Consider the following 15,315-nt stretch of genomic DNA (forward strand, 5'->3'; position numbering starts at 1 on the left):
TTTTTTGTGACTATCACGAAGCGCTGTCCAAGTGATTCTTGTCTTCTTTCACGCACAAAGTTTACTCGATTGTGAAGATGCAAATCCATTAGTTGTAAGTTTGGGTTGTGGTGGGGATTACAATTTCATTGGCTGGCGCGCCGAACTAACGAGTTTAGTTCGGATTTTTTGACCATCGAAGGTTTATGACTGGTTCTCGGAACATTTGGAATTCTCAGAGGATCACAGTATACAATAACAATTTATTCTTAGAAAAAGACCCAGAGACCCCAGACCTGGGGCTCCAGTTATACATTTGTGTGCTCGTTACAATTAGAGTTACAGTAATTGACTACTTTCTATTAATCATATCTAATCGAACGTTATCCTAGACCTAGAGTATGAAGAACTAACACAGGGGCCTACCAAAAAAAGCTGGAACCCCTGAAAGCAGGTTATCGCCTAATGATTTTGTACTCTAGTATAGTAGAGATAAAAAGTGGACATGGGTAGAGATAAAAAGAGGATTTATCGAATTGTCAGGTTGCTCTATATGGATCATCTGGTGAAGTCCATATAGGGAAAATGCCAGGACCCCAGAACGAAGGAACACCACCGTTCCACCAGGTTTACTTAATTGAGTTTCTTTTAATTTTGCATTAGGATGAATACATTGAAACTTGTTTGTTTTTACACGGTTTTCTTTAAATGAGGGTGGTATTCCCTTTCAGCGTTTTGGACTGGAATCTTTGTATTATATCAATACTGGTGTTACAGGCAGATCCCCAAAGCTGAATGCCGTAGGTCCATATTGTTGATATGCAACAGTATCTTCCTATTAACTAGTTCAGCTTCCTAGCCCTCAGATTGAGACATTTCCTCTTGGTTTCTATATGCGTTTTCCAAGCAAAGCGTCGATATAGAACAGTGATTCCCAAAGTGATCTATGACAACCTGCAAGGGGTCTACGTCAGCGAAAAAAAAATTGGGGGTCCATGAAATGAAAATGGGGGGGTCCACGACAGTGGATCTCAACATACACTGATAGTACCTATTTACTTACATTATACTATCTTATAATATAAAAACATGAACACCTATGAAGTAAAAAAATATTATATATGTTTATAAAATTGTGTAAGTTGTAGGATGGTGGCATTTGCTTTGTGGTCGCAATACATTTTTAACTTGTAAAAACCTGCTCATAATGATATACCAGTATCATCTTGTTACAAGCATAAGCGCAGTCTCAGAGCAAAGATCTTAATAATTATAAAGATGTCCCAATATAAATAATAAATTTACAAAAAATCATTATCAGGTAAATAGGGGGTCTACCCGAAACCGAAAAACATGGCAAGGGGTCTACGACACAAAAGAGTTTGGGAACCTCTGGTGTAGACAAACATTATTTCTTTTACTAGGCTCATTAAATTTTTGAACAAAAAATATCAAGATTGTACCCAATTATTAAATAGAAGATGACGGAGATGATGAAAAATTGGCGAAGAAGAACAGCAAAACATAGCTGTGAAAATTCAAAATTTTAGAAAAGTTGAGATGCGAAAACCGGTTTTTTAAAAGTCGGTTTTTGTATAAACCCTGCATACTAGTATACTAAAAGAATAAAATAATATTCAAGAACTTATAAATGAAATTATCCAGATGGCTCAAATATCGTGGATGATACAATTTTATTGAAATCTTCAGTGGAAAATTTAGAAAACGAGGACAAAGAAAATAAAGAAGTTCTTACGGAAAAATGTTAATAATCACACATTTCTTAAATGACATTGAAAGCTTTTTATTTTCTTTACGAAGGGACGTAGTAGCATTTTTACCTCTGAAAACAACGAAGTTAATTTCGAGGAATGCATTCTATTCGTTAATCGAGGTATGTCTATACTTAACTCTGTGAAGAATATTAGAAAATAAAAATGTTTTTATTATTAAATTTATTGTAATAGGTAAGTGAAATTACATCAAGTTGAAAAAAAAATAAGCGCAATTAAATTTATTTTTTCTGGTAGTTTACAGGTTTTGTTTTATATAACATTGTTATTTAAATTACAGTGGAACCTCGCTTAACGAGCACGTCGCATAACGAGAATTTCGCTTAACGATCAAAATGAATTCTAAGAAAAATTACTCGCTTAACGAGCGACGATGAGAAGAGAAGTCCCGGATTGCGTGCCTGCTACATCATTGTTAAAACTCGTGTATAGATATGTGTATTTTTTAATATGTTTCACTATACGAGTAAAAATTCGGAAGTTTTGGAACTGATTAAACTCGTTAAGCGAGGTTCCACTGTATTATTAAAATTAATTTATTATCATGAAAAACAACATTTCGTGTTTTCGAATTTATTACAAATATATTGTATTATAAACAATATCAGATATATTAACATAAGCATTATTTTAATTATAGTTCTGATTTTTTTTTATAACAATCGCAACTCTTATTAAAATATGTTGATTCTCTTCACATACATTGGATCATAAGTAGAAAAATGCTATAATAACTATTTCTGGTATATAATCTCATATGAAGTGAGCTGGATGATTTCAGTTACAATTCGTGCTCAATTTGCACCGATATTTACAATTTACGATACGTTTCTCGTTATAACGATGTTTTGAAATATCACTTCACATGGACGTAAAAAAAATATAGAAAATATTGCGCGTTATTTACTTTATTATTATGATATATAATATACATCGTATATTTTATATATAAATTATGTGTTGTTCCGTGAAAACTCGCAAATATTAAAACACAAACTAAATAATTCTATTTGAATAAATATAATAAATAATGAACACTATCCACAAAAATAAACTAATGGCTCCAATCGAAAACACTCTAATGCTTTATGTTATTACATAAACAAGAAGATGTATTACTGTCTAAAGCAAGATTGGAATATACACTGATTACTAGGGTTTATACAAAAACGGACTTAAAAAATTAGTTTTGGAATCTCAACTTTTCTACAAATTTAAACCGGTTTTCGAATTTTCACAAAAAAATATATAGGGAAAGGATTTTTACAACTTATTTTCTTTTTATTTAGTACACTCGGTCCTCATTTTATGCGTACTTCTTATTTCAAGAAGAATTTTTTTAAATAACTATTTTTAATAACCATTTTGACACGTTTTGACACAAATTGGCAAACTATTTCATCGAAAAAGATGATAATTCTGAATGAGTATTCAAATTTCAACGCGAGCTTCAGAATTGCATTTCTGGATATCAGGAATTGTACAAAAAAAATAGCGAAGCCATCGCAAAGTTTAATCACTGATTATATTGTCAAAGGGAAAAAATCAACATGCGAAGTTGACATAGATCTGATATGCTGACTATCTCTTCTAGTGACGAAAGTAATTTCGAACCAGTTCGCAAATTATGACGAACACTCTCATATAGCGACGATAATTCTAAAGAAAAAAATGTGAAGAAAGATTAACTTTCATAAAAAAAAATCTGTATTTTTTTTGTAATTTTTTTTCCGTATAAATTTAGAAGGAATATGTTTATGAAGGAATGAGATTATATTTTTCTGAAATTTAATAAACTTGTCTATGATTGTTAACGTTTTTATAAAATTATGAACATTAACATTTCAGAAAGAATATAGTAAGACTAATTATTTTTCTGAAATTTAATAAACCTTTTTTTTTGCGATTTTCGGTATATTGTAACTCATTGATTTAGTTTTATGCGGTTTTAAAAAATAATAACGTATCCTTTATTTTTATACGTGTGTATAGTCCTTTTTTGTGCGATTTATTTTTATGCGTTTTCCTGTGGAACGTATCTACCGCATAAAAAGAGAACCAAGTGTTTGTATATACAAAATTATCAAAATAAAAACTCGCACAACAAAACTCTAAAAAAATATCTAGTATCAATTTTAATTTGTTTCAATTTACGTAACAGAAATTCAAATGTTCTTTCACGTATTACGCGAATAAACATATTGGTGCTCAAACTTTAACATTTTAATAATACTTCATTCCACAAGTTAGAAACATCGTTATCATTGAAAAAAAATAACACAATCTATTAAGTATACAAATATTTCTATCATGGCTTATAAACTATTGTATTTCGTTTGGCAGTCTTAATCCCTTCCCGATTTAATGTTTGTTTCATAAAATTAGTATTTAACAATATTCTCGTTTTATGTCAGAGATTTTGTGTGAAAATGTTGTTTATGTTTTTATCAAATAATTAAATTAATTAATTAATTTTGTCTATGCTGAAAAACCGGGTTTCAATTTATAAAATTTTCTTCAGAAACCGGTCTTTCCGACAAACCATACTGATAATTATATAAATATAATGATAACAACAATATTTATTTCGACAACTACATAATAACTAAATTAAGTACAGTAGAACCTGTTTTTGTGCGGTCTTTATTTATGCAATTTTATTTTTGTGCGATTTTTTATGAGTTGTATGAATTCGAATGGCATTACAATGTTTTTTATCAGTGTCCATATGTACAGCTTTGAAGAAATCCATCACAAAAAGATGCGCATTTTCGATTAACACGAGTAGTAGTGAATTATGCACGTTTATGAAAATTTCGAATATTTTTTTTGTGCGGTTTCTTTTCTGCGGTCCCTATCAACCGCACAAAAACAGGTATTACTGTATAGTTAAATTTATTGCAAAACTATTCTTAATTTACTTCATATACATTTAATATATATCAAAGGTGACGAACAAAGGGAGAGTATTAATCAACAAATTAATTTCAATAATTTTGCTTATAAATTCACTTATAAAACGTTATTAACTTTTAATGATTATGTAAATTTATTGTTGCTCTTTAAATAATTCTTTATATAATCATTAATAGATTGTGAATTATAAAGTAAGCTCGTCTCTGATACTCGGGCAACTGCGGCAAATTTTTATGACATGTACATTGAATCTTGTAGTCACTGATGCAGACCTCAGGGGTCTGCTCTGGTCTGGACACGAATATGTCGACTAGGATTGCGAGACTAATGATGCGGCATGGTTGGAAACGTTTGGCCGAGAAGTTAAACTACTTCAAAAAATATATCACGATATAAATAGTTCGTTCGTATCTTGAACGAACTAACAGAGGAGACGAGATCCACTACCAATTATGAATAATAGTTTAATCTATATGCACGCCACTAAAGTATTAGCGTTTAAGTTTGTAATTGTCGTAATATTTGACGTTTCATACAGTCCATAGGCGCCCAACAAATTTCTATTTATAAAATTAATTAATATAATTATTACAAAAAAAAAATTTTTTGTTAGATTTAACAGATAGATGGAATATTTAACATAAAAATTTCCTCAACTAACTTGAAAAACTTTGAATATATAAGTTATTACAAATTTATTTGTTATACTATAAAATATTAATAAAAGCAAGTTTAAGTTAAAATTGTGCAAAGAAAATATATTAAAAATATCATTAACCAATTCAAGGAGAAATATGGAAATGTACAGTTTTAAAAGGTATTATCATTATATATAATAGTTATTAATGAATTCAATTAGTAATCAACTGCAGAACATTAAATAAAATCAAAATTGTAAAATTTGTTCAAATACATTGCAAAATGCTCATTAAATGATATCGAATGAATTGTTTTCAGTAAATAAACATTTCTGCTAAAGAATTTGCAGAAGAACTTGAAATTTCAGGTTGTTTTATTGCTGAAAATGAACCGTGAAGTTAGAACAAAAAATAACAGAGATACAAAATTTCAATGCGTCAATGCAACAGTAAAATAATATGTGTTTTGTTTGAACTATTTAAAAGTCATACAAAAATATTTAATTTGGTATGAAATATTAATGCAATTTATATTTGGACATAACCGAATGAAATGTTGAAATTTCAGGTTGTTTTATTGCTGAAAATAAATCGAGAAGAAGTTATAACATAAAATGAAAGTTTGATTACAAAAGCGAAAATGAGGGGTAACAAAATTTCAATGAGTCAATATTTTTTGGTACAAAATATTACTGCAATTCATATTTGGACATATAAATAAATATTGAAGTATTGCAAAAAAAAACTTATAAATTACAATATCATATAAAGATAAATCTTGATATTTATGTAATCAAATTGTATGAAGAAATTAAAACTCAAATTGTGTAAATTAATTTGATCTTATCAATAAAACGAGATTGGGACAAAATGTCAATCAATTAAGAAGAATTAAAAAATAAGTTATATAAATATAATTTGTATTTTTATTGTTTCTATAAGATTTTTTTCTAAATCATGTTTTTCAAATTGTATTGTATTGTACCTTTACTGAAACCTTATGGAAAAAACTTTTCGTCCGTAAATTTTGATAAAACTCAGAACATGTGGCCCATGATCTGTATAGAACAGATAAGTAATGGATGTAAAAATCCCAAAATTTAATAAAACTTTCTAACGATAGGCAACACTTCATACGTGAAACATAACTTCAAATTTCAATATTTCAATTAAAACAGAAACAAATTGAAAAATATTATTAATCAACGCACAAAGTTGAAACATAAACAATACAGCAGTAATATTCTGAGGAAAATGATTCACAATTTCGAAAGAGGCAGAATATAAATAAAAACGTAACACAATTTACTACACATATTTTTTTTCCCTGTTTTTTTTTAATAAAATTCAATAATGCGAATGGATAAATAAATTTTCTTTTCGTATGCAAAATAAGCGTGGGTTGCGCATTATTTTTATGCAAAAATGTGTACAACATATTGAACAGCCGACACAAAAGATATAAATTAATTAAGAGCAACGCGGTTAACACACACACAAAATACGAGGCACGCGTTCGCGTAAATTTGATTGATATGCGAAATATTGTAGGGCCGTATTTTAAATTTAGAAAAACTCAATTAAAACCGTTGCAATCGACACCGTAATAAAATAACATTTGTAAATAGCTGGAATTTCGGTAAAGCGATTTAAAATAATGTTTGTTTTTGTAGCTAAATACCTAGATTTATGTTACCTTAATCATGGAAAAGGCTTATTGCAAGTTTATGAAACTAAAAAAACTTGTTTTATACTATGTCGTGCTATATGTTTATTAATTTTCGGTATATTATGTTAGATTTAAATACTTGTTAGTAGCCATTTAACATTGTTACAAGTGTTAAAATAATCTTAAAGGTAGATATATTCTCTTGAACGATTTAAATCTTCAGATTGTTCAGCTGTTATGGAAATAATGAATAGCTAACGCCAATTCTTTAATTGCTTTACCTACTTTGTTATATTTTTGGGCTTTATATATCTTATTTCATGATATAAAGTATCGATCAATTATTTTTAATTACTGGAGTTTGTACAAATATTTAAGAATTAATTTACACAGCATTCCATAAACTCCAGGGGAATGAATTATCAAGTTTAGTCTATAATTTAACTATATTTTCGATACTATACTATAATATATCAAGAAGAAATGGATTCGAATAAAAACTGTCAAAAAAGCAAGCAAATGATATGCTATTATTTATTTTTTCCTTTGATTTTATATGTATACAAATATTATATTTCCAATGTTTAACCATTAACATATTATACATTTTTAATATTAAAGAAATGAACGTTTACTTTAAATTGTGTAACGAAAATATATTATTAAAGATATTCAATTTTCTATAAACAATATTTGTTTAGTATAATAATACAGGAAAAAGAACAGTTACAAATGAAATAATTGTGCAATTAATTAATCACTGCAGACAAAAACTATAATACTTTTGTTTCTTGACTCAGGATCATTAAAGCTATTAAATTACATAATCTATATTATTATAGAACTCAATGAGGATGAATGCACATCTCATAATTTAAATACATTTTTTTTCGCTTATAAATAATTAACGAGGAAAGTAACAACGTATCAAACAATTACTATTTAAAAACACTTCTTACTGTCCGACGGAACTCGAATTCATTTTCGTGGGCCAATAATCCATTAGAAGTTATAACTAAAGAATTTTTTAGCCTTTTCTCTAGAGGTATATCATCTCTTGATAGAACCAATGCAAAACATCTGGCCGAGAGCAAATCATTTGTTATCTTTTTGGTGACGCAGTTAATGTGCTGGAAGTCATTCATGTAACAAACTCTGTCCAACAGAATAACGTTCTCACAGAATGCTTGTATTAAGATTTGGAGAGAAACGAACGCTTCAATTAACAGCTCCGGATTATCACCTTTCTCATAATACAAAGAGATCACTCGTTTCTTAATAATATCTATAAGTTCATGGTCGGCCGTTTTCTGATTATGATTCAATTCGAAATATTCACCGATCCGCGCAGAGTACGATTCTATAGTGTAATGCTCTTCGTAATCTTTGAAGCCGGTTTTTCGGATTTGCCGTCTGCAAGTCATATCCTCTGCAAGCAAACATATTAATTGATGTAGTGCTTAAGATTATTGTAAGTACCTTCATCTAAAGCTTCTTGCAAGAGGTTTCTAAATAGGAGATTCTGAGCTTGCAACAGTTGCTGAGTGTTGTCGAGTCCACCCCATCGAGAACTGGTTAATTGCGTTGCTAACCTGAAGAAGGGTGTATCGAGTAGACCATCTTTATGGACTGCGATACACTGTTTGCTCAATGGGAAGCTGATGAACCCAAATTTGCACTTTTCGAGTAGATGATAGCAGCATGGCATGACAATACCACCTTTGCATTCCTCGATAGACCTAAACAGATCCATGAAATGGATGCTAAGGTCTGCGCATGCATGCAGCGCCACAAAGAAAACATCTTCGCCTTGATATTCAATGAAATTATCGCACATCAATCGCATGATTTCTTCCCCAGAATCAGCGGTGACCCTGTATTTCGTAAATACAACATTGCCTATAGAATTTGGGTAATGGTCTTTCTGTACTCTGAGTGCACTCTCCAATACGCTCTGACTACTCTCGATGCCTAAAACTTTATAGCCGTACGCTTGAAACAATACATGAGAAAGGTATCCCTATAAAATCAAAGCTTAAATATTATTCCGTCTCTGCAGTGTCAAACGGTTTTTACTTACGCAACCTGCGCCTATATCAATTATGTACTTTATTTTTCTTGGTTGACAAAGTTTATTGACCATCGGAGCCAAATAGGAAACCTCGTGCAGCTTCTTCTCGCCAAATTTTTTGGACCGAATCAAGTCGAGCTTACTCTCCTCGAGTTCATATGAAGGCGTCATCTTCTTAACCTTCTGCATAAAGTCTTTCAGGCTTGAAGGCGCTTCAGGCTGAAACGTTCGTGTCTTAAATTCCATTATATTTGTTTAATAAACCACTTACATCGATAACTCCTATCCCAATGTTCTTGATACCATCAAAACTAGTTTTTCGGAAGTACTCGGTCCATTCCGACGGAAAACAAGCCAACAGATTTCTAGTTGTAATTTCGATGTTTGGGAAGCTGTGGAGCCAGCAGTATTCCGATAGAAACGTCAGCGCATCCCGAAAATACTGGTTCGAATTTTTATAGGTCTCCGGTAAGGACATTTTACTAAAAATAATATAATATATACTTAACTATGATATAACGCATAACTTAAGACCACATGCATTAAGAATTTTGATCTGTTTAAATAAGTTTCATTTTTCATTAAACATAATTTATTCATAAAAATCTTAAAATAACTTCAAAAAACGTAAATTGGTAACATTATTTATTTTATATAATAACATTTAATATATTTGTATGAGTGACATCTACCAAACATATTATTCGTTTTCGACGACGGTCCACAATTCTTCAGCCCTATCGGTCGTATCCATGTTCTTTGGCCCTAAGACAACTTTACCAGTTTTGCTAATATCACAATTAATGAGATAATTTTCCGTCACTTGCTTAAGACCTTCAATGTTAACAGCCATAAGGGCAGCCCTATGCCTCTGTAGAATATCAGTATCTAATCCATACAAGAACTCGTTCAAGCCCTTGGCGCCTGGAGGCACTGGCGAGTCTACACCTTGGAATACTCCCAATTTGGCTTCAAGCACCTCCTGTTCCGTAATATTAGATAAATTATCGGTGAGCCATTTGGCAGTATTATCAAATGTATCTAAAGTTTGGGTATTTTGTGGATCTCTATAACTGTAGAAACTCAATACGCCATCCATGGAGAGCTTCAATCCGCCTCCGTAAGCACCTTGCTTCTCCCTAAGTTCTGGGTGTAAGAATTTCGAGGTACATAACTTCGACAACACTTGAAGCTTAGAGTAATCCTGATGAGTGTAAGGAACTGTTAGAATAGATTTGCTGCAGTAGTTAACCGGAACATTAAGCACGTGGTGGTGGCAATTCACGGAGTCAGTGGGGGCCCAAATTTTCGTAGTTGTATAAGCGGATTCTGCCTGATTCATAGAATTGCCAGGAAGCTTATTTACGAAATCTTCGAAAGACTGCAAATCATTTTCTGGCAGAATATTCAACGAACATCTATAACAACAAAATTCCATAAATATCTATGCAAGAAACAACTCCGTGAAACTGACCTTAAATTGTTTTTGTCAAATAAGATTTTGGCTACGTTAGTGAGCTCCGTAAGTATGGCTGTGAAATTTGATGTTTTGACTAGTCTTTTCATGTAGGAGATATGCTCGAGACCAGTGAGCAAATCCTTTTGATAAGCGACACCAGAAACCAAACCCTGGGCTGCCAACATCGCGTAAAGATGACCAGAATCGGCTACGCCGTGTGTCAAATTGGACATGTATAATTTGACTAGCATCTCAAAGCGAGCGACATCTTTCAATTCAGAAAGATTAAAGATTTGAGACCATAAATCCCACATATAATCGATATTGTGGTTTAGACAATAGCTGGAAATCAACAATCCAGGTTCGTATGAATGCAATTGGTATAAACTGTCACCAATGTGTGTTTGAACTCCAAGTCCGGCAGTTTTACGATTTACAAGACTATCAAAGTCTCTGTAATTCAAACTGTCGGTTCCTAATTTCGTGATCACGTAAGAGAGCAGTGGTAGCATCATTTGCTGTTCTGGACTTAATTGAGACGTACTCAAAATACCTCTGAAATAAGTGATACCATTTGTATCCACTTTGAAGACCTGCGTTGGTACTGGGCCTACCTTCTTCTTATCTTTCATAACCCTAGGAACTTCACTGCTGATATCATTCATACTCAGAGTAGGCAAAATACTGGTATTGTCAATTTTCGCCTGCTCTTCTGACAACTGCAAACATTTCTTGAAAATTTCCTCTTTATTTTGATCGCTCAACGGCTTCACTTTAGAAGATATTAATTCCTTCTCAGCATTAACTTGCTTCTGTTCGTATTCTTTATCCGGGGACATTGTCAAAACCAACCTGTGGTTATTATCTTTAAAATATTTCTTGACAACATTCTGTAAGTACGATGGATTCGCTTTCATTTGGTTTTTCAATTTATCGATTAAATCGTTGCAACGAAGTTGCATAATCAGATCTCCATTGTGGTTCCACGTAGGAGTCAAACCGAACAACAAATTCAAACCGAAGTTAGCACTTTCATGCTTCAAACCCAACTCGTAACGATGCAATACCGATTCAATATGCTGCTCTTGGAAACCGGAAGCAATAACGGAATCAATAGTCTCATCGAATAACTTTTCAATTTTCTCGAAATTTTCAACCTTAAGTCCTTGTAGTCCCAACGCAAAGATAGTGTCACGTTGCTGCGAGTCGAAGCCGGTGCTAGGAGTAAAACCGCCAGAAATGTTTGGTTCAATGAGCGATTTGTAGAATGGCGCATTTGGACCTTTAATTAGAAGTTCAGTAACAAACTGCGAACAAAGAAGATCAGGTTTAGAATACCGAATCGGTGAAATCTACACATCGACTTACTTGTAATAAGAACGTTTCGTATATATCGGTAATATCGTTCATGAGGTATGCAATTGTGAGCGAATTCTGCTGCTCGAAGGGTTCTCTCATATTCTCGAAACGACATAGCACATGCTCCTTTTTTGGTTTATCCCATCTTGCCTGACTTGGTACTACGGTATGCTTGGGGTTCTGGTACTCAAATTTGCGCAGGTATTCAGAATTCACGTATTCCAAAGTAGGAATAAGGGGGAAATTTCCATACGAGTAAATTCTACAATTACTAGGATGATAATGGTCTTTATGGAATTGCTTAAGAGCTTCCCAAGTCAGATCAGGGATCTTCAGAGGATCTCCACCGGAGCATACGCCGTAAGTATGATCTGGTAATATGACATTTTGCAATTTCTGTTGAAGAATGGACTCGTTCTCGGAGAAGGCTCCTTTCATTTCGTTATAAACGACGCCTTTAATAATCAAATCAGTGTTCTTGTCTTTCGGGTCAACGTTCTCTAATCTCCAGCCTTCCTGCATGAAATCTGTTTGGTTCAGGTTCGGCCTAAATGCAGCATCCAAATAAATCTTTTGTAAATTTCTATAATCCGAATAATTCTGCGTGCTGAATGGGTACATGGTAAAATCAGATCCTGTCATAGCATTCATAAACGTTGCCAAAGATCTATTAAGCATTTTGAAGAAAGGATCTCGAACCGGGTATAGCTGAGATCCACATAGTACTGTATGTTCCAGGATATGAGGAAGACCAGTACTATCCATAGGCGTCGTACGGAAGTTCACCGAAAACACGTTATTGTTATCATTCCTATATAAATGCAGGTACTCTGCTTTGGTGGCATCGTGGAGTAAGCAGATTGCCGTTACGTTAAATTCGGAGATCTTCTGTATATCTTTAACACTGAAACCGTGTATCTTTTCCCCAACTTTGAACGTCGCAATGTCCGATGTCTCCTCCGGGATCGCCTGTTTCGTAACAGCTTGTGAACTGTACGCATATCTCGATACCGTTTTCAGACTACGCACGTTCGGCTTTAGCTGCAATATCCTTTGCAGCATCATTTTATATTTAATAAATCTAAAAACAAGATTTATTTATGTAAGAAACGGGCAAACATAAAGAATACTAATAGTTTTCAAAAATTATAAAAAATATGAATCATATGATCCAAAATCTTATACGCGATTAATCTGTTCAAAGCAATGGAACTCATTTAATGGAACAAGAAAGTTTAAAAAAAATGTATGTTTGAAAATTTAATCAACAATATACATTTACCAGTAATCAATGAATAAAATATTTTATAATTTAATCAAAAGTTTAGTGTAATAAGTAATATTTGTAATAATAATTTTATTATGGAATATAAATAACCAATTTTATTACATATATTATACTGGATTGGATATAACTAATAAAGATAAAAAAATCTGTGTAACGAATTGAAGTTTAGTTAGATTTAAGCAAGTTTCCTTTATTTTATAATAAGTACATGTATATGAAAAACTCAAATTATTGATCACATGATTTACATGTGACTACATAAGTTATTTGTGCCAAAAAGTTAAAGTGCATGTACTCAAATTTATAAATATCTATAGTATAGGCAGTATATTGTGCTATTGCACAATATATGGCAACTAAAAATGTCTCCATAAAAGAGGCATCGTAATAAGATATACCATATCAGAAACTACAATTGATTAATGATCACACAGATGAAACATCAATACCTTGTTTATATCAGCATTTATGTCTGATATAAGAATATATTGCAACATTTTAATGGATTTCACTATGCGTTCATTTCATCACTGAATTATTTGATTAGTAATAAAGTTATATTCATCAGAAATATAGTAATAAATGTACTTACAATTGGAAGAGAAATATAAGTGTATTAAAAAAATATGTATTTTAAATTTATCTTCTAAATGTCAGATTTGCCTGAAAGTTTATCAATTTCTTGAATTATATCTCAGAATGATGTGGTTGAAATGTATATACGCACAAAACATTGAACTCAATTGAACCTTTGTTAAAACGTTATGTTATATATGAAACAATCGATAATCGCTTATAAAATGTTGAAAATGTGCGAAGAATAACCTGAACATAACCTAAAAACAGCAGAATACTTACAGGGGTTATAGGAAATATCAGATTACAGGGTAGTGGCTGATACGATTTTGTCAAGGTTTCTCAATCTATCAGAACTGAAAATTGCAAATTCTTCTATATTTTTTTTATCCGGCAAAGCTACTTATTTTATACTTATGGCACCACCGTGTTATTACGCATTGTCAAACTGTCGACGGGATCAATGTATGTAGGGATCTCAATGTAATAAACCAAATATGTTATATCGTGTTCACTTCTATTCTGGCCGCACATAAAAAGAGAAAAATACGTGAAAATAACATATTTTTGTTGCAGAAATTGAAGAAAACGCTGTGACCGGTTTTTTTTTTTGGAAAAATTTAAAGTTGATCGTACCTTCTTGTCAATTGGAAGCGGCAGATCGACGCATTCAAAACACTCCAAGAGAACAGCAGTATTGTCAGGTGTCACGTTCAAATTGCACCTTTTGCACTCACTCGAAGGCTTCGACTCACAGCAAATGGAATATAGAAGATCTCCGCTGCTCTTGTCGCACTCCACGTTGTTTTGCTATTCGTGTAAAATTACAAAAAATGTAGCAAAAAAACTTGTAAAGTCGATCATCAACTTGCAGACATCGAATAAAACAATTGATACCAACCTAAATATATTTAAACAAAACCTACATTTTTTTTTAATTCACTTAGTTGCTTATTTTTGTTCTTTGTATACTAATTTATAGTTCTAAATTGTAACCATTAGCTAAATACATATTTTCATTGAAGAGGATGTAAGAATTATATAATTATAACTAATTATAAAAGTTCTACAATAAATTAAGTAAGCTATGAAAAAAAAAATTAATTTGTGTTTTCTTAACATTTCTTATTTTATTCATTAGATTTATATATTTAGTCGGAAATCCCAACTCACCACATTCATATCAGATTATTTTAAATTTACTTGTAGGTTACTAAGAGCTATAGGCAACCTAAACAACTTAAAAGTATAAATGGTTACCAACTACATTAAGCTAATTCACGTAATATTTGGCCTATGTACACGAAGGGAAGATTTTAAATCACAGACTGAAATAAAAAGTTATATATTTGTAGAACATATAAGTATCAATGGGTAGTGGAAATAAAGCTACAAATATTTTTAAAATCTTATAATTTATAGATACTTTGAAAATATAAGTTACTAATGCGAATAAATCTTTCGCCTCTTATTAAAAACTTATGTATAGTAAATTGGAATATAATTAGTACTAATAATTGCATAAACAAATAAATAATTTCGTAAATGCATGCGTGTATATTTTCAT

General features: G+C 31.6%; 1 protein-coding gene across 3 annotated transcripts; it reads right to left on the reverse strand.

Moving 5' to 3' along the window:
- Positions 1 to 9,694: 9,694 nt before the first annotated feature.
- Positions 9,695 to 14,619, reverse strand: LOC108567627 (presequence protease, mitochondrial). 3 transcript variants are annotated; one of them, XM_017928212.1, is made up of 6 exons: positions 14,385 to 14,619; positions 14,163 to 14,265; positions 14,031 to 14,104; positions 11,894 to 12,965; positions 10,541 to 11,832; positions 9,695 to 10,484 (listed from the first exon to the last, which is right to left on the reverse strand). In XM_017928212.1, the coding sequence occupies exons 4-6, from the start codon at positions 12,947 to 12,949 to the stop codon at positions 9,767 to 9,769; spliced, it is 3,066 nt and encodes a 1,021-aa protein (XP_017783701.1). In that variant the 5' UTR covers positions 12,950 to 12,965; positions 14,031 to 14,104; positions 14,163 to 14,265; positions 14,385 to 14,619; the 3' UTR covers positions 9,695 to 9,766. The 3 variants fall into 3 exon arrangements, with proteins under 3 accessions (XP_017783701.1, XP_017783700.1, XP_017783702.1); XM_017928211.1 differs by having other exon boundaries at positions 14,163 to 14,270; XM_017928213.1 differs by lacking the exons at positions 14,031 to 14,104; positions 14,163 to 14,265.
- Between the last annotated feature and the right edge of the window lie 696 nt (positions 14,620 to 15,315).

The sequence above is a fragment of the Nicrophorus vespilloides genome, unplaced genomic scaffold (genome assembly GCF_001412225.1).
Source record: "Nicrophorus vespilloides isolate i.1.1-1 unplaced genomic scaffold, Nicve_v1.0, whole genome shotgun sequence".
Taxonomy (NCBI): domain Eukaryota; kingdom Metazoa; phylum Arthropoda; class Insecta; order Coleoptera; family Silphidae; genus Nicrophorus; species Nicrophorus vespilloides.